This window comes from Leptosomus discolor, chromosome 1 (assembly GCF_034619465.1).
Source record: "Leptosomus discolor isolate bLepDis1 chromosome 1, bLepDis1.hap2, whole genome shotgun sequence".
Lineage (NCBI taxonomy): Eukaryota > Metazoa > Chordata > Aves > Leptosomiformes > Leptosomidae > Leptosomus > Leptosomus discolor.
Window position 1 is genome coordinate 46,888,024 of NC_141391.1, and position 26,626 is coordinate 46,914,649.

A 26,626-nucleotide genomic window follows, 5' to 3' on the forward strand; every position below is an offset into this window, starting at 1 on the left:
GGACCTTCATCTACATCATTTGCCTGGCCCTCAACTTCTACAGCCCCATATCTGCTGTGTAGGGGCAATGGGAAGGTGAGGGAGGCCCAGAGGGGATTTGCCTGCTGCCCCCAGCAGGGACCTGTTTCCATTCCCCCTGGCTTTTAGGTCCCCTCCTTCTGCCTGGTGGCAAGAGGGCAGGGATCCTCTGCCTCTCGTGGAGCCTCCACCTGCTGCCTTTGCCTCAGGGATGACAGGGTGGGGCTCCACCCATCTCTCTCCCTCTCACACTCCCTCATGCTCCTTAACCTTTCCACTGCCTCTCTCAGCTCTGCCACCAGGCTGAGCACATCGGCCACCTGCTCACACCGCACACAGCTGCTGTCCCTGCTGCCCTCTGGCACAGTGACAGGCTCAGGCATTCCCGGCAGCCAGAGACCTGCACAGCTGCGGGGCTGTGCGGGAGCTCCGCCTGGGTCGCCACATTCCTTCTGGCGGTGGCTTTCGGCCGGGTGGAAACCGCAGCTGGGTCCTTTTCTGGGAGGGCGATGGCCACCGGTGGAGTTGGCCTCTAGAGCCGGGAGAGGGACCGCGCCCCGCCCGCCCCGCCCGCCCCAACCGCCGCCCCAACGGCCGCCCCGCGCCCCCTTTGCCCGCCCTGGTGGCCGCGCTCTGCTCGCTCGCGCTCCCTGGGGCTGCTCTCGCCTGGGCGGGGGTTGGCCGCCGTCAGTCACGCCGACATGGCGGCCACATTGGCTGTTCAACTGCCGCCGCCACTCCTGTCCCGCCCACGGCGGGTCCCAGCTGACCCCGTCAGGCGCTCGCTCTGCCCTCTCGGGGCGCTGGGGCACCCTCTCGCTCCCGGCGCTTTTGCCGCCTCGGTCTTGCGGTTTTGCCACTTTAGGAAGGGTCCCCCGGCGCGACCCTCTGCTCCGGAGCCCCTCATCTCGACGGCTACCCCAGAAGTGGGGCGCCTGAGGAAAACATACGGGCATATACACACAGGGGGCACCATGTTAATTCTGGCATTTACTATCTTCTGAGTACTTGTCTTTGCAACTGCTATTTTTTTGTCCTAGTTTTTATATGTAATTTCCCGAAATATTGTTAAAGTAAGCAGAAACAAAAATACATCACGTGGAATCACAGTGGTACCTAGACAGACCTTTCCCCTCCAGTCACTGGAGCAACTGAAGCAAAGACTAAGTGACCCTTTTATAAATGGATCAGCACTGCTGAGGGATGAGACACACCTTAATTCTAACTTTTAACTAAAGATGAACTGTGAGATTCTGAAATCTTGTGGTCAGAATCAACAGCAGCAATTGCAGAGAATTCCCATCCAGCTTCAGCAACCTTGAGAAGGGCTCTCCTTAACCTAAGCACAGTGAATGGTTTAGAACATAAGACTCCAAAGCTGAAATTACTGAAACAGCTTTCAAAGGGCAGTCACACAGGAAAATCTGCGTCATTTAGGCCATCTCACTGAAACAGGAACAGGATTAAGGAAAAAAAAAACCCAACCTTTCAACTAAACTCCTTTCCCTTACACATAGACAAAACCTATGGGTTTTTCGCCAATATTGTTTCTGGGAAATAGCTGAATCAATTTTCATCACTTTCTTGTGCCAAAAAACTTGCATGAAGCAGATACAACTACGGAAATTTGCAGCCCAGATGGTTAAAGTAAAAACCAACTATAAATGTAGATTTCAGTAAGACTGAAAGAAGTTGACCTTAACATGCAGTCTTAACCAGAAACTCCACATATAAAATCTACATACATTTATGTAAAACACCACCATTATGTTTATTCCATACATACTTTTTCCTTTTCAATTGGAGTTCTGAGTATTCAAGACTTAAAAAATGAGGGTTCTAAGTTAATAATGTAGAAAATGACACACAATTATTGTTTACTTCTTACATTTCTGGTACAAGTAACTTATTTAAAAGCTTATTTCAATACTGGATTTCTGTTTAGCAGAATCAGAGTTCAGTTCCTACTGCTCCTAGACCTAGACCCTACCCAGAAGACTATACCTTTTTCTTGAGACCAACTCACATTTAACAGCTCAACCCAATACTAACTGTAATAGAAAGTAATGAAAAAACGTGCTCTTCATTATCAGAAATATTTGAATATCCTTCACACATTTAAAGGATAGAAACTTACTGCTGCCATGTCTTTAATGAGTTTAATAATGATCTCTGAAATCTGTGTAGGTGTTGAACCCTTCATCCACCAATGGCTTTCACCTCGCCGAATATAGCTGCAAAGGACATATGGTAATACATGAAATAAATTCAAGTAATTAGTTACTATTTGTCAAAATCCACCACAAAGAAACAGTGTGCATATTCAACATACGGTAAGTTTTGGGTTTTTAGTTTGGATTTTGTTTTGTTTTTTATTTTTAACCAAACTCACTAATAACTTATCACTCATACTGTCAAAGTGTTATATAATTTTTTCTTTTTATAAGACAAAGATTATAAAAGACAACATAACTGAATTCAAAGAATGTAATTTTTTCGTGCCTTTAGCTTGAGAATATATACATATTTTTAAACAAACCTGGAATTGAAGATCATTGGAAGTGTGACTGTAGTAACTCCTTTGCCTGCAGTAGTACCAGCTGTCCCTGTTATAGTAGTTCCTTTGGCTTTTAGCTGTACAGTGAGAGCTTTGGCAATGCATCCCAAAAACATGTCTAAGATACCCAGTTTATTCCAATCTCCTTTTTCTGTTGAGTGAATGATATCACTTATATCTGCTGGTGGAAGAGACTTCACTCCTATAATACTAGCCAAGCGACTAGGGGTTACCTCGGGCAAAACACGTCTTAGTAATGATGTTACCTGGAGAAAAAGATCAGAACACCGCAGTTCTTACCAAGACAGCTGGAGTTTTCAAGCAAAATCAAATAAAGTCTTTCTTTTTCTTCACAAGCTATTTCAGCAAGGAGGATTGAATCTACCTTCTGTACCTAAATCACACTGTAAGAAATTCTGTAAGGTTTCTATCTTGCCTTGAAGTCTTTATTAATATACTCAGTGAGACAAGGCCGAAGAGTCCAGAACCAATCTCACTCAAACAATACTTAGTCTTCATATAATAATGCAAATATGCTTGGTAATGGACTTAGGACAACTCTGATTTGCTTGCATGTTACTGATGTGTTACCCACTTTGTGTATAAACTTCAGATATCTATCTTTAGATACAATCTTTAGATGTCAGAAACTCTGGTAGAACTATTACAGACACTTTAGACTTCTGAAAATGAAGTACTTGCCTTGAGGTATTGAGAATCGTAATACTCTTTTCCCCCCTCCTTTAGTTTTCCTTGTGATATTCTAACTGGGATTTTTTGAAAAGGAAAACTGTGCCAATCGCTCTGGATCTAACAGAACCTGTCTTGAAACTATATGCTTCAACCTTACCAGCTGGTGGAATTGGGGTTGAAATTGGCTATATCATGCAAAGTTTGGTCCAAATCAGGAGTTCACATTTCATATCTAAATTCTCAAGCCTTCAATGTTCCCTTGAAAAACTATTTTCATTTTAAGGAAAAAACTAGTGCTTTGCATATCTGCAATATATCAGCATTACTAAGCGGGGTAGTATCTGCCTCCAGGCAAGCTGCAATGTGACATTGTAACAGCCCAGAAAGTTGGAAAAAGAAAAGTAGAGAGTATGAGACAAAAACTTCTGAAACAGGAACTAAAAATTCACCTAGAGAAGGCATACCAGGTAGCAACAAGAAGTTAATTTGGAGCATATACAGCACATATAAATGGGGTTAACTGTGTAGCTCTCTCAGACCCCTTCCCCACAACGATGTGGCATGAGATTCTACTAAAAAACAAGCAGTCACCTCACTAGCTTCCTTCCGCACCTGAAAACTTAACTGTTTTTAATACTGAATTCTTATTTGAAATAAATAAATAAACAAACTATCTTTTAAACTTCATAAATTTGAGAAATTAACAGCTCTGATATTTAAAAGGAGCACCTCTCGTTCTTGCAATTATATATAATAATTCTGGACAATGCTGTCCTTTATAAATGCAATACATGAACATTAAGAAGGCTCTTTTTTTGGAATGTAATACATAACACTGGTCTAAATTTAAGTACTGCCAGTCACAAGGCAGTGCCAACTTCAGAATCTGAACTTTCATCTTAAAAAAAGAGAACTCTTAGTCATTGAGACAGAAAGGAAATACCTAACAAACTGAACATATGTAACGGGACATGGATGAATCTGTTGAAGACATGAACAACTGGGCTACTGTGAAATAAGATTCACTGAATACGGTGAAGTGCAAATCACTGAAGAATCCTTTGCAACATCACTCCAAAACGAAGGCCGTGTGCTTACGTAAAAGACCCCCATGAGGACACAGAAAATGACTAACTGCTCTTGCGCATCCTACTTCCTTTCAGCAACAACCCCTGCCAAGCAAACCGTATGTCCCTTTTATGTATGGTTTGAGAAAGCAATTTATCCTGCCCTGTTCCAAATGCTTCAGAATAAGGACAAGAAAGGTGAAAAGTTATATTACTCAAAGGCATTTCAGAATAGTTTGCTGATTCAGGTCATGATGACCTAAGTGTCAATTAAGTAATTTTGGGTTCCTACACCTCAGTTCTACCTCTTTTAGACAAAGCATCACAAACTTACTCAAAAATGACTTTGTTTTAATTTCATAACTGTAGCCTTCATTGCCTTCAACACTGTTTGTACTTGCTACAAATAGTTTTATACAGTCAAATTGTGGTGGTGCTGGAGTATATATATATATATTTATATAGCAAACACATAAAACTTCATCATTCTAACCTCATTGAAAAACTGGGGAAACCCCCCCAAACCTGACACTTAAATTCCAAAAAGAGATTCTGTAATTTGTTTTTAAATGTCTGTAAACTTCTGTTTGCCCTCTCCTCACGTCTACAATAATAATGAGTTTGTTCACTTACAGTTATTCTCTACGAGGAATATAGGGATGACGTGAGTATGATTGGGAAAAAAATTTTGAAGTGAAAACACAAAACTACATTTCACAAAAAAATATGTTCAAATACATATTATATTATCACACACACAATTATAGGATTCTAAAGACTTGTTTTCCTAGGAATACCAAGATAGACAAGGAACAGTTAGCACTCACCTGTCTCTGCACCCTGGGAGAAGCAGTGTGTAGCAATGAGAAGAGATCCTGGAGCAGAGTCAGCTGCTGAGCCAGATACTGCCGGCCTACATTGGAACCGCTCAATGCCAGAACCATTGACAGCAGCTCAAAGCAATAAGCGTCAGAAGAAGCATCTTCATCGTTGGGCTGTGAGTTGGCGTTCTCTTTGCTAGAGATGGCGTGCTCCCACTCTTCACGCACACGGGTTGCTTCCATTCGTATGGCCTGGACTATATGAGCACATACCTATCCAAACAGAATCCAAATACGTAGGAACTCTTAGAAACTTTTAGAAAGTGAAGGAGATGGTGTTTTATGTACTTTCACAACTACGTTGACTAAATGGAAGGCCTGGGAAATTTGGCCTGTGCTTAAATTACTTTTCAACATAAATTCAAAGAAGAATAAAATTTAGATTGAAATTTAGTAATAGATTAGACAAATTTCTTCAGAATTAAGATTTAGATTTAATACTGAATTTGCTCATCTTCGTTCTGGAAAATTTCATTGAAATAGGTATTAAAAGGTAGTTCCTGCCTTTTAATTTGCTTTTTACACAGAATTCATGCTAAAAAAAACATACACACAAAAAACCCCAAAGAAATAAATTTGCTCAACACCCACAAAAGAAAAGGACTTAATAAAAGACTTAGTCTCTTGTTTAGTTTAGTATTCAGGAAGCTTAAAAAATTTTAGGAACTATGTTTTCATTTTATCAATAGCATGTTAAAAAGCAAATTTAAGAAAGTTTAAAGTTTGCTAAGATAGGTGACAAAAAAGTAGATTCCACATGACTTACTAACCTAACAAACTTCACAATGAATCCAATACTGCGTTACTGTGAAAATCTTACGGCAGTATTTGTATCGTGATAGGTGTAGTAAAGATAATATATAAGATGCTTTAGTTGATATATTTTTAAAAAATTGAGTATTCAAAGAAAAACATATTCTGACTACTGCTTTATGTTAAGAAAAACAAAGTAGAAAACCACATTCACTGACCGCAGGAAAGAATACCTTAAGAATCTAGGCACTGATTACCTTTCTAGGATTGAATTTTATCAAACCTAAATCCTTTTTGCTGACAGAAGTGGGGAGAAAACGTGCAAAACTACGAATCTACGCTGTCACTGAACTTCTAGAAATTTGAGAGGGTCTATTATTATGCTATTATCAGCAAACATGAGTAAATACCACTTATAACTCAATTCTAAAACTTTTCTTTTTAAATTGAGTCTCATAGGATGGTATTTTTATTCAATTGAAAAGGATTTTTTTCAGCGTAAATTTCATCAGATTTTTCATATAAAATGCACACACATACTATTTAAAATGTAAACCAAAATTTGATTATAAAAAACAACAGAAGAACTAAAAGGTACTATATTCATTGAAAATGAGCTTATTTATTACAACACACAAACATTTAATCCTCAAAGCATTTCAGAATGAACAAACCTGCTTCTGCAAATTTGTCAGTTTGCTCCGGCTGAATATGATCCCTACCATGTGCTCCTTCAGGTCTGCATCTGATGTTGCCTTCATAAAAAGCATATTTAATATTAGATCAAGAGTTTCAAGAACATTTCATAATTACTGTAGCAAGTAACATGTAATATCAATAAACTTTGTTCTACTTTGTTTGTAGCTTTTTGTTACAGAGAAGATATATAAGCAAGATCAATTTAACTATGGTTAATAAATACCTCTTAGATGTATTACTTTCTTTAGAAAATTTGAGCATGAAATAAAATAAAATAATCAATAAGCAAAACAAGTGAAGTATAATTATCTGAGATTCAGCCTCTTCACGTAGCTTAATACAATTACTGATTAAGTCTTTGTACAGTAGTGCATGGAATATACTTTTCAGTTTATGTATTTTGAAATAAAAGAAATAGGGAACACAATATTAAGTTAGCCCACAGCAGGCATGAGAAAAATACACTTTTACAAAATGAGTAATTCAGTCATGGAACTTATTGCCACAAGGTACTGGGTAGAGCAAAACCACGAATCATCTGAAAAATGAAATTACTTTCATTAAGGACAGTCCAGTTTTGGCTATTAAACGTGACAGTCCAGACACAGTGACCTTTTCAGGAACACTTCTTAAGCTAATCCTTGCTGGAAGACAGGAGAGTATACTAGATAACAGGATACTAGTGTGGTTTCTCAATACTTTTTCTCTAAACCTCTTAAGGCACAAGGTAATAGGCAAGAAGGACTTTCAGGTTGACCATTACTGCAGGAGTTAAGTAATTCTGTAGTTGTAGGCATAATTTGCACCACCATTGCTGTGATGTTTCCATTACACACATATGCTCCAATTACAATTTATTAATAAAAAATTCAATGATAATTAAAAAAAAATAAGCAATTGTGATATTTTACTTCTGTTTTGATCTGAAAATTATGCAGCATAAGACACAGGACAAATACTGAAAATCATGCTGGATCATTTTTTCAGCAAGGTATTAGTGATAGAATACAAATAAATACATTGTGTACTTTTTCTTCTCCTTCTGGGGAAGACAACAGTGCTTTTTCTTCTTGTTCTGGGGTTGGCTCAGCATCTCCAGAGATGAGTTTTCCAAATACCTAGAAGAAACACTGACTATTAGCTCGTCTCAAAGGCAAACTTGTACAGATGCGACACTTCACATTAAAACATAAAGCACTGAAAGTCTATTATTTATAATAACTTTCACCATAAAATGCATCATTAAAATCCCACCTGGGACGTAATAAGTCGGAATACTCGCAGCGTCTCAGATTCACAGTTTCTTTGTTGGGCTACACTTGCAGAAATCTGGCCTGCTATTTTAATACTTTCACCGTCTTTCCATCCAAGAATTTTCACTTGTCGAACTCTTAGGGTGTTCTCTGGACCCTTCAATTCAATTTTGATGATGTGATTATCACCCCCAGGAAGTTCACTTGTTACCCAGCCAATATGTCTTGAATCCAAGTCTACCTATTAAACAGGAATATAAAGATGGGAACTGACATTGCATCAAACAAAAAGTCACCTACCTCTAAAACAAACCCACAAACCCATCGTATATCACTGGAACCAATACAGTGTTTGCTATGACATTTTCATCCTGAGCAGTAAGACTATCATGTCCAATTATAAAAATATTCAGCCTCATTAAATCAGATTAAAAAATTCTCAAAGTTAAAAAAATGACATATAGCCATTTATTTTTTGTCTTTACAGCCTACTAGAAATAGTGGCCACCCCTTTTATCCTCTAAGCAACAGTTCACACATTAAAAAAAAACACTTTGAACTAATATTTGCTCACTACTTTTAATTAAAAAAAAAGCACCACCATAATTTTACTGAAAATATAACACACAATTATCTGTAGTTAAGTTATTTCACCCCTAGTCACATAAACCCCTGCCAAAGAAATTGTAACTCTGTGGAAGTCAATGTCCGATCCTTACCGAGAGATGCAGGACTTAATAATTGTAAAAAAGACAGATGAACTGTATCAAATTAAGTTTATTTTGAAATATATATAGTTTAAAAAGAGAGAACATAAATAATGTTATATGATGTAAACTGTGATTTCACTACTGGAAGCCAAAACCTAATAGGGTGCAGTGCCTCACATCGTTGCTCAGAGCAAGCCCAGTGGGCCTGAGCCAAGTGAGCCCTCTCTATCCATAGGCTTATTTATAATCAAGCTAGTATTTGCTAATGTTTGTTTTCTCCCATTTCTACGCTAATTCTCAGTGTCTGCATTGAACTGTGCTGCAACACACAAGACTGACTTTTTGGGTTTTTAAATACCATGAGACAGAGTATGCATGAGTTAGAGTACAGCATGTGGGTGTGTTTGAAGATAAAACACCTGTTGGAGAAGTGTCGGAGGGACTGTTCAGCAAAGAGAGGGCAAAGCTGAATCAAGTCCTGCCTGTCTTCTGGGACTGAACCATTCCTGGGCACTGTGTGTGAGCAGGCAGAAACAAGGCCACGGAACAAGCTAACAAGCTATATGAAGGATCATGAGCCCAGCGCCTGAGCTCTGCTGTGGCCTTCTTTTCTTTATCTGGATAGCCAGGCATACATAGTCAGTCTTCTCCCAGAAAAAGAATTCTCCAAGATGCGGGTGTGTGTGTGTGTCCATCTATATATGTGTGTACCTACATATATATACTCACAAAGAAATACACAGACATACACAGGAACATTATATCTGTCTATGTACATACACACACTCACACTTCACTGTTTAATATGAGCCCACTGTACCAAAGTTTTGTTTCTTCAGATTTGTAACACCTGTTGGAGCTGTAATAAGACAATGCTGCTTCTTGAAGCATTTTACCACTGACTGTCAATAATCCAAATAATAGTTTTGAGCCCAAAATGGTATCTGCCTGCTTGAAACCTTAAATACCTTTGATGGGTCACATCAGTGTCAAAATATAAAACACTGTTCTCTGTGTAAAAATCATGCATCTATCATTTGGTGTAGCAACAGAAGGACAAAGGCCAAATACCATTCTGAACTTGAGTCTCCAGACAGTCTTCAGTTACCTGAAGTTGAGAACTAAAATAGCAGGGTAAAATGTGTGCTATAACAATGTACTAGACCATGTAACTAGAAAAACTCATGTTGAGGGTAGATGATTTATTGTCTCCTTTCTCATGGAGTTCTACTTCTGCTAACTCTTAAGCTGCATTTCTCCAATGAAAAATGGTTCCATGAAGCAGACAAAAAGGCAATGACAGTGCAACACTAAGAAGGCATCAGAATATCTAACACATGTAATACTACTTAATGCAATTATTTCAGGTATATTCAGATAAAAGTACCCTAAAAGAAATGAACCAGCTGGTTGTACCTTATAAAACAAAACCTAAACAGTCTTTTTTGGAATCTTTCTACATGATCACTTACTCTTTCAGCTGTAGTAATTACCGAAGAAACATTATATTTTACCCTATTCTGTTTCAGTAAGAGTAAAAGCTTGATCGATATTCAGTATATACAACTGAATGATGTCATTAATAATACAATATTTTCCAAGAATATTATGTTGCCTGATATTTGTAAAATAATTTATCTACCATAAGAAATGAAGACTATTTGCTTAGAAAATCTCTGCTATATGCAGCCAGAAAATGATGGCAATTTTTCCATGTCAACTTTTAAAATGTTTACCTGCTTTATTCTGCAGAGATCTTCTACTGCCTTGCCAGTTAGGAAGGTCATTGAAGTCACTTTGTTCTGGAACAGACAAGCAAAATAAGAACAAAACACTCCAACTGAGGACCATTCTGACTATTTCAGCCATATTAAGAGAGTAAGTGCATTGAGAGAGGGACAAAAAAAAATTAAAAGTTATCAAAAACAAGGACAAACGATTCCAAAGCACAGCTTCCCCCCCCAAAATGCTCCTTGTATTAAAAGTTGCAGTTGAAATAAAGATATATTGGTAACATTACTGTACAGATCGATAAACATGAATGTAGTAAGTCTAGAAAATAGTTTGGATTTTATGAAAACTCCTTATTTGAATGCTTCCACAGAAATTGTGAGCAGGAAAAGTAACTTATGAAATAATTAAATGCTTGAAAATGCATCTGAAATTGAACATCCCACTGGGAATTAAGTTTCCTGGTCTTAGGTTCGTGCAGACTGCAAATTTGGTTGGACTGGTCTGATCGTATCAGGTACTGTTTTCAAAACCATAGGAATCAGAAAATCTACTTTGAAATGTGAGCTTCTGAATTAGAATTACAAACTGAACTAAAGAAAACGGTGGTTCCTCATTGATAAATACATACAACTTTAACACTTTCAGTGAGAGTCATTTAATTTAATTTTTCTCTTACCCCAAGATCTCTGGAATTGTCTACATGAACACACACATAACGTGCATTGATTCCTTTCACACAATTAATTGTGATGTTTTTGGTTTTGTTTTTATCTTCATCTCCTGACTCCCAGAATGTTTCTGTAGACCCATCTGTTAAACTACCAATCATGGCAGGTCGGCTTGATGTTTTAATATCAACAATGCTGGTTAGGTCTTTTAGACAAACCACTATACACAGTTCCTGTGAAAACAAATGAAAATATTTAAAATATCTGACAGTAAGCCCAAATACAGGCATTATTTACAATTTTTAAAAACATACAGACATTTCTGTTCTGAGGAATATGCTCTGAATTAAAGAAGAAATTTGTCATTTATTGGTTCAAATTATTCAGCCCTTTAAACCAAAGGAAATATTAATAGCTAACAGCTGAATATATTAGTAAATGCCTAAATAAATGGAAGAAAACACTTTAAAGATATTCATCAGGAGCATTAATTTGTCCTCCTCATAATACCAGAAGAAAAAAAAGATATAAGCAAGTAAGAACTGGAAGTACACAGTGTTTAAAAAATGTACTAACTCAATGAACCAAATGAATTAACTAAATGAACCACAAGAAATCCCCAAAACACTTTACTTGCAAACAAGCACTTATAAGCACTGTTCCAGCTTGAGTGATATACAGGCTAAGGGTCAATATTTGAAACACTAAAGCTAAACATGAGAACCTGAATATCAGCAACAAGATCTCAAAGTGAGACACAGTCAAGGAAATATGACATTGCAATAAAGAATGTTTTAATTCAAACAAAATGATCACAGGAAGTACAGACTGTCCACAATTATCTCTGCACAACTGATCTCTGCTTCTGAAGGGGAGGTATAATACTTGCCTGATTCATGACTTCAAAACCAGACTGAACGCTGATACTAAAACTCTCTTCACTATCTCCATCATCGGATTTAGACAAAATATTGTTGATATGATGAAAAACATTGCTCTGGTGCAGGAACTGGTGATCAGATTGTTTAAACTTGAGACTCCAGCACCTGAAAACACATTTAGTGGACTTTGAAATTTTGAATATTGTTTAAAAGATATAACCTACCAATGAAACTATTAAATACATTTTTGCTTCTAAAGATACTTTCTATAAACCTTTAACTTCAAACTTTTGCAGGCTCTTAAGTGTTTCTACGCATCATTTTGGGGAAGGCAGGAGTAAACTTCTCTTAGAATTTCAACAGTGAATAGACTTGTTATTATTCAATTTCTATCTTTGAGACAGAGACACAGGAAAATTCTCAAACAGTTTAAGGATACTATTCAGATGACAGATTTCTGAGCAAAAGGTATTACACTACCATGCACATACACACAGATACTACCATATTATTCAATAATATTTTTTTTTCATAGTGGATACAGTACAGAATTTCAGAGAAAACACATTTTTCTCTACACAGTCTTTTATACTATTATTTATATGTATAAAGACACATACATCTTTTACATATATCTTTCCTATGCATAAGGACAGACACGCTCCTTTACACACAGGCACATAAAGTTGTTTCAAACTTCCTATCTACTCTGCAAAATCTTTTCATCTATAATGTTACAACGCTTTCAGCCTTTTCAGAATTTTCTTAATTTGCGTTTACCTTAAGGCCATTTGCTGTAATGCACTACCACTGGGAAGAGACATCATAAGATCAGAGATTGTCTGGAGAAGGCGATGAAAAGTGTGGGGTAACGGGTGAGCTGCTTCGCCAGCAATCACTATATCTGACAGAGGATGCTCACATACTCTTGTGTCTTTTTCCTAAGATAACAAGTAATTTGTAAGTTGTTAACAGACTTTCAGAGAAAAAAAGTTAAATAAATAGAAATGAACCCATTTATGACATTTGGTTTACGAATAACTGCAACAATCCTACAATGAATGTGAACTTCAAAGCAGTTCCTGTCAGAGAATTTTTACAGTAACAAGTTATACATGAACACCAAACAAGGAATTCAGGAAGTATACTGTATGCTACCACATATTTCTCATGATTTAAAGATCTGAAACATTATATTGCAATAATTTGAAAACAAACAAACTAGAAAAAAATAATATACCCAAGCTGTTAATAACAGCTTTTTTGAGCAGCAGAAGCCATAACAAACTTGCTAATGAAGCTAAGGTTATCAGCTGATTTATTTCATTAGAGCTGTGAAAATAATGATTCTTAGTTAAGGTGTGTCACTATCCGAATGGCTGTGCATTGGCAGCAAAGTTCCACTGGGCAGTGGGTACGAAGGCCGTAGCAGAGGACCAAAGAGGGTGGAGGCCAGAAAGGTGTGTTACGGGGAAGAGTAGCAGAGAAGGAGGTTCTGACCAGGATATCCTATTTCAGAAGGCAGGGAGAGACTCATCTATGAAGGATACAAATTGCTTCTTTTTTAAAAAGAAAATCTGATGCTGCTTGAACCGTGGAACCCTGCTGCATGCCCCCAACATACTGGTATCCAAAGCCAGATTCAAACTTTCTATTTTAAACCCATTAAATTGTCTATGTATGTTCTTGTAAGTAGATTTCCCATGGATCTTGACTGCTTGAAAGCCTAGAAACACTGTGGTATTATTTGAAATTAATTTTAGGCACATGCTTACTTAGACAAGAATCATCAAACCAGACATTTCTCTGTGTTTTCCTGGAGCACATAATGTGCTGAAGTGTACTCAGCGTATGAAGTAGGAAGCATGAGATTGAACTCTACACTAAATATAAGCAATCATTCAGAAAAAGTTCAAAGCCTAGGTATTCCCCGCCCCCCCCCCCCAAGGATCCTGTCTACACAAAATAGCATCCTCTGTCTCCTCTGCAGCTTGGTAATTCTTGCATTTTGTTTTGCTTTAGCAAGCACACTGCCCTTGAACCCACCCCTTACGCATTAAACCATTTATGGTTCTAGATCCCCATCCCCCATTTTTACAGAATTCATCATTGGGATTTCTCACCCTCTCTCAGTATATTAAAAGAACACGTAAAAGTATTTCACAGAAGGAAATGAATTCCAGCTGTGGAAAAGCACCAAACTGACTTGGATTTATTACATTGTGTATGTATATTTACATGGGTATTTTTATCATATGACCAGACTACTGAAGGAAGATGTGATTTCAATATACATCACCTCAGTGATATTTAACAATTAGCTGAAAACTGCTGCCAGTTTGTTGTATGCCATAAAATTATTCATCCTAGCCAAGTGACCAGGGGGAATTTTTTAAGTCAGCCCCTCCATTATATCAAGAGAGAACTGGCATTCTTACCAGAGCAGAAGTGGCATATTTTAACTTTTCTTTCTAATGTCCTTTATCTTTCAGTGAGTAATTATCCAAACTACAGCTAAGACAGTATTTGTTTACTCTTTTATGTAGTAAAGGTTCTTATTTTGGAGGCCAACCACCGTGAGGACTAGCTGGAACACATTTTCCTCACTCTAGCAAGGCTTTTGATGTAGCAGGTGAAATTATTACAAGGCAGAAAATTGTTGGGGAGCGAAGCACAGAAACAATATTCAGAACATAATACACAGAGCTACTGTGAATCAGCTTTAATGTATACATACAAGAATTTGGCACACTTGAAAATAAGCAAGTAGAATTATAAATCTGCATGTTGATACAGTGACATGGAAAAGCTGATACCCCACATAAAATTTAGGACAAGATTCTGTTGTTTTGTAAACAACTGTAGCAATGTATCAGAGCTGTAATGCTGAGAAGACTCATTTCAGAACTTCTCATTTCAAAACTGGATTAGATTTGAACTGATAAAAATCACCCTGCCTTACTAACAGCACTGGCATGATCTCTTGAGCTACTCATTGAGGATGTGACAATGTTTTCAATCAGAGCTAAATCTAGAAGAGATCAAAGGAAGATACTTTTTGGAAGAGTGGTATGTTAGACTACACCATTTTACATGCTACATTTTCAGAACTAACTATACATTTTTCTTAAATCACTAAGTTAACTGTATCTAGTGTATATATAATTACTTATATATATAATTTTATATATATCTAATTAGTTCAATTAACTATAGATTTTCAGAATTAACTATAGACTTTACTTAAAGCACTGAAGGACACAGCAGACTGAACAACAAAGCTTCTCTGAAAAATATTTTCTCTTTTCTCTCTTCTTTTTGGGGGTCATAATAAAAAGCAAATAGTGATTTTTTTTGTCACAGGACTAGCAATGTGCTTGGGCTTTTTTTTTTCTTTCCCATGAATACTTACAAACCCAATGCATTAAAAGACTGTAATTTATCAGCACACAAAATCTGGCGATTTTAGAAGAAAAATTAATTTATCTATGACTATCAAAAGAGTTCAACTACAATTTAAGACTAAGAATTTTCATGCCATAATGAAGGTTCTGTTTCACAGAGAGAGGATTAAGGTGTTCTTATGTTTGGGTTTTTTTTAAACTCTGTTACATATAACAAAAAAAATTTTAAATTGATTATAAAATCAACAGAGATACTGCATTTATGAAAGGAATGATGAATCTCACTTACTTGTTCTGCATTTTCTTTATTTGATTTATTTTCTTCATCCTCCTCTTCTTCAGGCTCTACAGGTGCAGGAGTCAGGGAAGCCACAAAATGCCATAAAATATCATGAAGAGAAGTTGTTTGAATGACATTACAAAGAAGCCAGTTGAAAGCCTAAAATAAAATACACACAAGGAGTTACTAATTGGTTGAGCAAACCTGGAGTAAAACCATTTCTTAAACCATTTATGTGAGGAGGTGCACTGATGCTTTTGGACAGCTAAATGATAATGCAGAGGTCTTCAAGTAAGACACACGGCCCTGTAGCTAAAACAGTTTTTAAAAATGACAGCTGTATTACAGGGGACATAGCAAAGTAATTCACAAACACCATACATGAAAACAAGTTACCTGAAAAAAGCTTTAAGGATGAAAAAGCAAAGTTCTTATGTATTTTCAGAGATTATTACAGGATGAGGTGGCAGCACTCCTTACTATTCAAATTGGTTAACAATGTAAAGATCCCTTTTAATTTAGAACTCTGCAGGCTGAGATTTGGCTTCCTTGTTTGGTCTCTGCCATCGACTGAATTAATCGAAACAATTCAGCCACTTCCAAAAAAAATCAACATAGTGGGGAAAAAAAGGGGTTTTAAAAATTTTAACATTCTTATATTCTTCTAAAAGCTGGAAAACTTCTGCATGTTAATGTTTGGAAATTAGATAAAGTACTACGGTTAAGCACCACCCATCAGAGAAAATTCACCTATATTTTCGCGTTACAAATACTTGAAAAATACCCATGCTGCGTACAAGTTCAGAAGAAACTTTACTAAAGCTTAGCTGAAATAACAATTAAAAAAAAAAAAAGGCCTCAATGAGGATGCCTCTTGCAGCTTTTATTGAAGCAATCGATCTTTTAACAGATCTTTTGGTTGCTCATTCACTATCTACATAACAAGCATAGCATTCAGCCATCTCAGAAAGAAGTTGTGAAATATCTAGATATTACCAGCACCAGAACAATTCTAAAGAAAGACTACTCAGTCCAAGATTTGAAAAAGGAATGGCAGGTAAGACCAGGAAGATACTGAGCAAATGAGAAGAGAACAGTATTTGTGTAATTGATTTTTGCAGCCTTAGTAACATTCTTTTATCAGAGATTTTCTACACAACAGATACACAGAAGGTTTACAGACAATACTTTTGTATTCATAACTTTTAGACTTAATAATGCAAGTAAGTGAACTTTTAGAATAGGCTTTTTTAATTGATATCAAAATTCTTAACATAAAATCCTGAGAATTTACAAATGTCTTATTTTAATCATGTAAGATCCATTAGTACATTAATACCTCCATGGCAAAGACTCGGCAAGCAGATTTCCGTAAGGCTTGTTTCATTGCTATTTCAAGTCCTTCCAGATCATGATGCTGGATTACAAATGCCAATACTGGCCACTGGAAATTTCTCTCTCCTTTAGAAAGAGAGCTGTGGGCGGAGATTAACCGAGAAAGTTCAGGAGATGGATGTCTCAGGAGAGAGGACCCCACTTCTATTCAAAAGCATAAAAATATGCACACATTAGTTTCTTTGTGAATTTTAATTTTATAGCCACAATAAAAATAAAAAACAATAGAGCAATTTTAGAATTGATATTTTTGTTCATTTTTTCTATGAGAAAAATGCATTAAAAAAAGCAATGTGGAAAAATGATGCTTCAACTGAGAAAGAAAATACCACTTTAACTTTTAAACCAAGCACAAAAGATGCACCACAAATTTGAGAACTGCAACAATTCCTGAGCTGTTCTTAGGCTAATCCTGTGCGGCTTAACAAACAGCTAATGTTTATTAATGAACAGAAATAAAAGCCATTACATATTTTTATAAAAAAATCATATTTGTCTACAGTGTCCAAGAAGAACCGCAAATCCAATGCCATATCCTTGATTATTTTTTCAGTGCTGCCGCTGTCTGTGCTCTTACCCGCATCCCCACTGTTGACTCGTCTCCTAGGGATTGCCTTTACACGTGCTGGCAAAATTGAGTGCTGTTTGTCATATTCTGAGGCAACAACTGAATATGATCTTTGAAAGACTGTGCGCTTCGCAAGATCTGTATCTGTTATTGGACTGGTTTCCAAACTACAAAGAAATCAGGGAAGTTGTAGACCCATTAACGAATATATAGCACATACTTGAATTATACATAAATACTAAATAAAGACACATGCATTTCATAATGACGATGCTATTACTGCATGAAAGTTTGTCTTATGTACCTAATAACTGTTTAAATGCTGGAAAAGAAGGAGCACATATTAGAATTACACATGGTGAAAAAGCATGCAAGTGCTTTATAAACAAACGTAACGATGTACATGGTCACTTCCAAGAATTTAGGTATTTTTTAGGGAGAATACAAACATTCAGATCATGCCTGAATTGAAGTTTCAGACCAAATTTGCCCTGAGAATGCATGTGAAAACATCCATGAAGTGAATTTTTAATATGCAAGCCAACTGAAATTTAGAACTTTACGTGAAGTAAAAGTTTCTAACATCATTAGCCTTAAAGCCAATTTTCAATTGGTACGGCTACGCCTCTGACATGTTTTACTCCTTACCTTCAGTGGACTTCTTACAGTCTGCAGAAGAATTCCCAGCTTATGCTGTCCCTATAGGCCTCAGGAGACCATGGTGTCCACAGTTTTAATAAAGGAATATACCAATACGATGCACTCTTAAGGAGTTTTGTTAGAAAAGTTCTATTTCTGAAAAGACTACATTGTAGATTGTAGGTTCCAATAAACTGTTTTTGCAGTCAGTATAAAATATAACATTGAAATAAAAACATATTAAAAGCAAGTTTTCTCTTCATTACATCCTCATTACAATATGAGGAACCACTGTTTGACTTCTGAAAACACTGAGCATCTAAGTTGATTCCAGACTATTATTAAGTAACAGCAAGAGCATTTTTTCCCTGGCAAAACAAAAAATTCTGTAATTGCTTGAATTAGATCATAGTAAACTTAATGAGACAAGAAACTGGCTTAACCTGAGAGAAATCATCTAGCACTTTTGGTCCTAGATAGCATTAAGTTGTCATTTCTTCAGTGACATTTTAACTTCCCATAGAAAGAAGCAGCAACATTTGCTCTGAAAAATGTAAGGTAATAAAATACCTTCCTGTTCAAACTTCCCTTCAGAATGAAATTCTGAAAGGAGAATAACAGCCATGCCCTTTCAAAAAGGGCATTAATCTGCACTGCAGTCTGTTGCATTAAAGAAGGGAAAAAAACCTGCTACATTTTCAAGCGGTTTGCAACAGCTATGGTCCTTGGACTGTTGCTCTTTAGATCACTTCTTCAGTTCTGCAGTTCTGGAGATTCTGGAAAAATTATATTCATCTCTACAGGGAAATAAGCAGGCCTGGAGTAAGGACTATGGACATGTTTCTCTGAGGTATGCTAGAGTCCTTATCAATTTCTGAACAATCTTTTTTCATATTTAGGTTGTAAAACCAAGACCTTTCTACAAAGAAGCAATTGGTTTGCATTACAGTTGAAAGTTTCCAATCTGATTTGCAATCTTGCATTGCTACTGGTTGAAAATATACCTGATAAGCTATGATTCACTGAAGCTATTTTTCTAACTACAGCTTCATATGATTTTGGCTTTTTTGTTGTCATTTCAGAGATTAATCTGGACTGATCTGATACTTTAGCTACTTAACAATAGCAATGTTTTCCTTTCCTTTTTTTTTGTTTTTAAATTGGTGTTATAGAATTACAAGAAAGTACCTTGGGGGCATAGATTTCATGTTACTCTCTGGCTCTTCAAAAACATTAGGGCTTGCATCAGGAGTAACCGAGATGTACGGTGCAGGTACTGAAGTTGAGCGCAGGTACCTCATCTCATCCTGGAAGAGGTTGTCATCCTGGTACCCAACAAAATTTTCATGATGATGCCTACATCAAATTAGATTTTTACATTAAGTATTACAAGTTCCTGAAACACACACGCATACACAAAAGTCCTTTGCCAACACATTTTGACAGCCAATGCTATCCACTCCTCTTCACCTAATGCGTTTATGCTGGTAGTGACTTACAAGTGTTAGTGGAAAATACAATTACATTTTCAAACAAAAGGGAGTGGGGATCACCCTTTGCTATTTTTTAGTATTTTATTTAGGTATTTCCATTATGAATTTTAAGGCCCAAATCTCTATCCATCAGAAACATGCGACACTACAGTGAAATCTACTTAGAAATACCAAGTAAGCACAAGTCTTCTGGTTTCCTTCCTACTGTTTTTAACTGTGAAGAGAGAAAAGTAGCACATATGTCTGCTACTAACACACTAAGTTAAACTCTTCAGGAAATTCTAAATTCTTTGAACAGGAACTAAACTGTTTTTAAAAAATATTTAGCACCCAAAAGCTACTCTGGGTATATTTGACTTTTAGAGCAAATACAGTCTAAGAGATTGAACAGAATCATAGAAATGGAAGAGAAAGAAGGGCAAAGATCATAAAGAATTAGGAAAGTATGTATTTTTCTATTTAAGTTTTAGTTTAGTTTATACACACATTTTTATCCATCACTGTAATTAGATGAGTATTAAAATCAATATTCATAAACTTCCTTTAATTACCTTGCTAAAGTCTGTAGATAGAGACATGGCATTTTAATGGGAAAGTCTTCAGAAATTCCTTCTTTGACACTGGGAAGCTGAGATTGGAATGCTTTTGCAGGGTGATAGCAGAGGATACTGGGCTCAGCAGCACTACTCAGCGACAGTAAATACAGTGCATTGGCTTTAATCACTTGATGAGCTTCCATAGTTGGCAAGGCACGAGGAGTCTTAACTTGCATTGGTTTTCTCCTAGATTGTTTAATCTAGAGATATTCAAAAAAAGGTGTATTTAAACTACACTTCATCACAGGAAAAAACGACGATGTCACTTATACTAAGTTTGCTTGATTCTTCCTGTTATGTTTGCCTCAGGATGAATTTTGTGTGCAAAAAGTTTCAACAAATTTAGTTTCAAAAATAAAGTTAAATTAGTATATTTCTGCTTATCCTAAAATCTCAACATATTTGTATACTTTAGGCAAGAATTTGAAATTAGGCATGGAAGACCAATATAAGAACACCACCTTTCGTGCTATTCCCATTAAAAATTGCTCTAGTTTGCCCAGTGTTTGGCATCTGTATCCAATGATCTGGATGATTAAGATCATTAAAGAAACTATAAACATATGAAGTACTCATATTTCTGTAAACAAATAAAACAGAATTCAAAGTTAAATAAACTGATGCACACTTTTCAAAAATCAGGTACTACATCCTACGCTACAGTTCTATTGGGATAAAAAAATAAAATTACACATTTGAAAACACTACCGCTGGAAGGGAAGAAATCTGGTCAGAAGTACTCAGCAAAGTTTCTATCTTATTGTTTTAAACCTATCCACTATTACATAAGTGGATATTCCAAAACCTTCCAAAATTCTGAAATTCCAAATTTTTTAAGCTGGCCCTACTTTTTTTCAAGTTGTGAACACAGTACTATTAAGCAGATAGAGCACTAAACATACGAGAAACAGATGAAAATACCTTCTCTCTTGCTGCTGCTTGCTTTTCACGGAGATATTTTTCTCTGCATCGATCGCAAACCAAATACCAAGTGCTTCCTCCAATACCACCATCTCCACAATTACCAGCCCATCCTCCACAGAAGTGCCCAATGCTGTTATAACCTTGGCCACCTGCATAACGGCCACAACCTACATCGGGGACAATAAGATGAAAAAAAGGTTATTTCAAAAGAAGGATTATTATTATTTTATTTATTACTGTAAAAGAGGGATGGAGAGGGGGAAGACGCTTGTCTTTTCCTGCCCTGTTTTTCTCCTTTTCTGTAACTCTGAACTGATTAAAAAACAAGGTGCGTGTCCCAGAAGTATCCAAAGAATCCAAATGCACTGTAGTTTTCAAGTTTTTACTGTGAACTTGTCCAAAGCATCAACAGCTCCCTCTTCAGACAGCTAAGTGATGGTAAGGTCAGTATTATATGTTATCCACGATTATCTAAAATTTAACAAACACAAAAAAAACTTACACCCTGTCTAACAAAGCTTAAAAGGGAACGAAGTGCATTCCTTTGCTGATTATTGTTTCTCAGAAAGATTCAGGGCATTGATAATTACTGAGTAAGGTGGCTCCTTAAGTTTGCTTTAACTTTGCATACAGTGCTAAAATGAGTGCATACATCATCAGCCTGAACTTCATTGACTGGCAAAATAATTAGTCATGTTTACAAGCTAGAAACAAGAAACCATTTTGTCTCTAACAAAGCTACTTACTACCAGCTATATTGTAGCTAATGCCTTCTATCAGTGACTCCTTTTCTAAAGAAAACACAACTTATGCATCTGTTGAACTCAGTTGACTAGTTAAGATAATGCCTAACTAGTACTGATTTACCTCATTTTCCTGAAATTAAACAAACTCCTGAAAAAAATTCAGGGACTCACACAAAGAGACAAAATAGCAGACCGTGGTTGTATTTTACAACACAAATTGTCTGGAGACTCTAACTGGATTTTTTTTTAAAGATGCATTTTAAACAAAAAAATCAAGTCACTAATACCTAGTGCTGCCAGAGCAGATAAATAACTTTTCTACTGTTTGCGGTAGAAAAGTAACAGAAAACTTTCGGCAACATAGAAACTCTAATTAACCAATCTCATATTTTTTATTTTATTTCCAATTTTCTCAGCACAGTTTCAAGTCCTGAAGTGTAACAAATGGCATGTTTCTGAAGAGCTACTGTAAAGGCAGCCCATCATTTTGGCCTTGTTTCAAACAACTTTCTTCAGCATTTTTGAAAGCTTATATCCGTAACTACTTAAAAGTACGTACACAAATGTGTAAATAATTTGTAAGCAAGTAAGTTTTACTTTAGCTTATACAGTGAACTGTGTTAAAATGTTAGACAAGACAGCCTGACACATTTTCAAAACCGTAACCAATACCAAAATGTGCATGTGCAATGTATTTTACAGATGGACACTGGAACTAAAAAATATTTAATCTTACCTGGATGAGCTTGTCTCATATGGTAAGTCACTGGATATGGATGGGATTCTCCACATAACTCACAGATGGTGTCTTTTTCAGGTCCTCCCACTGCAAGCTGGGCCATCTCTCCAAAAAGATTTCCCCTTGGCCTAGCCTCAACCTTTTCTTTTTTCTTTTTCTCTTTTTTGGATTTCTTGTTTTCTTTGTCACTTTCCTTCTTCTTTAACACTGCACAAGAACCAGGACTTGGAAAGATCATGTTTTGGGAAGCTGCTTTAATAGTTGCTAAAGAAATATCTTCCCAGAAAGCTACCAAGTGCTGCAGTGTTAATGGAAGAGGAGACTTGGATTTCATCGTGTGATGACTGGATGTTTCAAAGGAGGTAGTTTCAGTTTTTCCATCCTCACACTTTTCATGCAGAGGCGGTTCTTTTAACATTGAGAGGACTTTGTTTTTATTGATACTCCCCATTTTAGATATATCTGGTCCATGAGGTGAGATGTTGAACATGTTAAGAGCAGATGATATTTCCAATGAATGTCTATTTTTCAACTTGGTTTCTTTTTCCTCTGCAGGTTGTTGAGTAAGACTGCTTCGTATCGGGGCATGCTCTTTGGACAGTTCTGGATTAAACTTCAAAAAAGATGAACAAGCCATAGCATCATGAACTATTCCTTCATGCCAAAGAAACGCAGCAAATACAGCTCTAGCACATTCTGCAACGGAAGGTGACATTGCTTGCTTGGCAGGCTCCACAGGCTTGGAGCCATCTCCTTTGAAAAGAAAGCTGGATTTTTCCTTTTTGGGTCTTGTATGCCTACCAGCACATTTACGGCTCACTTTTGGAGATGCTCGCATGTCTTGCTCATCTTTCAGCGGTGCTTTTCCTATGCTGAAATGAACTTTATTAGAACCATCATCCAGACTTCTGAATTCTGTGTTGTCTTCACAGGTGCTATCTGTAATGCTGTTAGTCTTTAAAGTACTTGAAGTACATACTTCAACAACCTCACTGTGAAGATTTTCTTGTACGACATGAGGGGAAGGAGCTCTGTTTTCAGGTTCTGTAACAGGTTTTCCATCTTTTGCAATAATTTTTGGTTTGGGTGAAGTAGACCTCCCCCTTAAGGGTTCTGTTAGGGGTACTTTCTTTTTGCGAAGGGTGTCTGGATCTAATGTGTAAGAATCTGACTTGGATCGTTCTCGAGGAGGATCAAGCTTTGTTTTTACAGGGGATGAAGCTTTCTGAGGTAGAGTTTTGTCATGGGGTGATGAGGATCGTGGAGAACTAGCACCAGATCTAACGGCTGTAAGTGTCTTTGTCTTTGGAGAAGATGACCGGGTTCCTGGCCCTGGAGATTCAGCTCTCAGACCAGTAGTTGTTCTTCCATCAGTTTTTAGTGTTTGCAAAGTGTTATGATTTGGAGACAAAGACCTGCTGTGAGAGTCTGACCGCAATTTTGCAGCATCTGATTTCAGCATAAGAGACTCACTGGCAGATAGGCCTTCTGTATTCCTGGGTTTCTTCTGGTCAGCAGCAGCTCTATTCATTCGCACATCAAGCTTGGGTGACCTGCAGTCAGCTCTGTGTTTTGAGGACATGTCTGATTTTCCTGCTGGAGAAATCGGTCTAGCAGCTCCTGTGAAATTCATTCGGTCACCTGTTTAGCATATTTTATAATTAAATTATTATGCTTTGACAGTGTTACCTTTAATAATACAAAACAGGGATTAAAGATCTGAACAAGATAAAATCCAGATGGTTCTGTTCTGTTCACATCAAAATGAAAGGAAATATAAAGAGAATTTTTTTCCCCTAGAATATTTTCAACGTATTTCTTCTCACAGAGATAGATACAAACAAGTATTACGAAATATTTACACAGAAAACACTACTATGGAGGTATCAAAAGGCACCATTCACTATTTCCACAAAACACTAGTAAAGGAAGCACAATTTACATCCTTCGGTAAAATACCAGGAGTTAACTAAGTTTACCACAGTTGCAACAGAAAACAAGGATTATTTATTTATTATCTCTATGTGTGTCAGCCTGACTGCAACAAGAAACTTGCAGAAAGATCAAATGTATTACCAGATTTATTTTCTTTAATGCTCAAAAGTCAGGAAACATAGGAAGTAAATACAGCTATAAAGCAAATTGGGCAAAAGGCTTACAAACATGCTTAAAATGATTCACATTAGTAATCTGAGGATCCACCTTTTTAAGATCACAAACTATCAATGTTCTGCTACCAGAACACAACGTACTAAAAAAACCCAAACCCCACCTTTTTTGACCACTAAGCTAAACCATGAACTCTGGTCTATTATGTCCTTTTATTTCGATGCAGTTATTATTCCTGTGCACACCGACTTCACACATCTATTAATGCACAGAATTATAAAAACTATGGGCAGCTTAATATAAATACATGCAAAATGAGCATACGCAAATAAGTGTATTAAGCAATCTGCTTCTAAAAATAAACACACTCAGTCCCCCTTGTAGAATTGTATTTTGAAAATTAAGATAAGCCATGTTGAAGCTACTGGTAAGCAATGCAACAATTGTGAACTAAATATAACTGTCTTTCCACAAAGCATGACACTGCAAAGTCTTGAATGCATAGTTAAGTTGTTCTGATTTGAATGGGTTATCATTAGTTAAACATAAAGAACTTTCTCTTGTAAGGGCTGTAGAACTAGGTCACAGTACTTTCGATTATTTTACTTTTCTAGACACTAAAAGGTTAATTCCATTGGTTTGGGTACTTTTTTTGGGAAACAACTATTCGTCAAAAACATAAAAGTTTCAATTAATCAGAGAATATTTGCAAATTTGGACCTTGATTTCTAATGGGAACAGACAGGATAGGCAGCCATCTTCAGTACCTTCAGCATTTACTTAGAAGGTGGGAAATCTGTGTTTACTTCCTTCTGCACTATGGAATCTGAACCAACTTCTTCCAGTTACCAACTGTGAAGTCTTATCCCTATGCTAGAAAATATATATAAGCACAAAGTGATCTCATTTTTTTTCTACTGTTACCTCTCACAATACAAAAATAAATGTATTTTTGGAGCAAAGTCTTGCAACCCAGATGTCTCCTTAGGTTACAAAACAATCCTTGTTATTTTGCTACCTCCATATTTAAGGAGCTTATAATAAAACAAACAGCAACAGGAAAAAGTGATGGATACCTATATCAGAATATTTAACAAGCTTGAAGGTTAGCATACTCTCCTGTCTTCCTAGGACATGGTAGGAGTTCATACCTCTCCAGGCAGAGAAGAAATCTTTTGTCTGTGTTCAGGAACAATATGCCAAATGTAAACAGTAGATATAATGAGACCATCTGAAACACCATCACAAATCTCTCAATTTTGAGAGTCAAATCTGACTTTACTTTTTTTTTTTTCTTATTAGTTCCATTTTTTTCTTTCTTTTGGGGGGAGGGGAGGGGGAAGAGGAAGGGAAGAAATAGCATGGTACATCATGCTTCTTGCTAAAAGAAAAAAATTAAAAGTTTCTTAGATATCAGTCCAAGCATTTTGTTCATGACAGCTTAGTTATTCACCAGTTCTAGCGATGAGCTATTTTGAGAGCTCTACTTTGTGACATATGAATTCAGAAATGTACATTATAATTATTTTATGCACACTTTTCCCAGAAACAAACAAATGAATTTAAAGTCTGCCAGATGAGAAATACTCTAGATAGAACCTTTTACAGAATTCCTCATAAAGGAAAAAACAGTGAAAAGACAATAGTCTTCTTAGAGGACATAAACCACTGCAAACCATTCAGCAATGTACCAAATTCAAAGTGTGTTCATGACTAGTGAATATCAAGCAAGAAAACATTCTAGAACAAAACTGCTTACGAAGGCCATAGCTTAACACTAGGTTCCACCAATAAAACATATGTTTTTAAAAACAAAGGT

At 36.5% G+C, this 26,626-nt stretch overlaps 1 protein-coding gene across 3 annotated transcripts in view; it reads right to left on the minus strand.

The window, feature by feature from the left end:
- Positions 1-26,626, minus strand: part of MYCBP2 (MYC binding protein 2) — a 204,668-nt gene that overhangs the window by 17,363 nt on the left and 160,679 nt on the right. For all 3 annotated transcript variants that reach the window (XM_086476678.1, XM_086476666.1, XM_086476671.1), the window contains 17 exons: positions 22,696-24,339; positions 21,211-21,380; positions 20,245-20,489; positions 19,389-19,556; positions 17,571-17,728; positions 16,938-17,137; positions 15,608-15,757; positions 12,695-12,855; positions 11,923-12,079; positions 11,042-11,266; positions 10,368-10,433; positions 7,923-8,162; positions 7,688-7,786; positions 6,644-6,724; positions 5,163-5,429; positions 2,558-2,841; positions 2,156-2,252 (listed from right to left, as the gene is read on the minus strand). In XM_086476678.1, the coding sequence (XP_086332804.1) occupies positions 2,156-2,252; positions 2,558-2,841; positions 5,163-5,429; positions 6,644-6,724; positions 7,688-7,786; positions 7,923-8,162; positions 10,368-10,433; positions 11,042-11,266; positions 11,923-12,079; positions 12,695-12,855; positions 15,608-15,757; positions 16,938-17,137; positions 17,571-17,728; positions 19,389-19,556; positions 20,245-20,489; positions 21,211-21,380; positions 22,696-24,339 (4,412 nt within the window). The remainder of the gene's footprint in view (positions 1-2,155; positions 2,253-2,557; positions 2,842-5,162; positions 5,430-6,643; positions 6,725-7,687; positions 7,787-7,922; positions 8,163-10,367; positions 10,434-11,041; positions 11,267-11,922; positions 12,080-12,694; positions 12,856-15,607; positions 15,758-16,937; positions 17,138-17,570; positions 17,729-19,388; positions 19,557-20,244; positions 20,490-21,210; positions 21,381-22,695; positions 24,340-26,626) is intronic.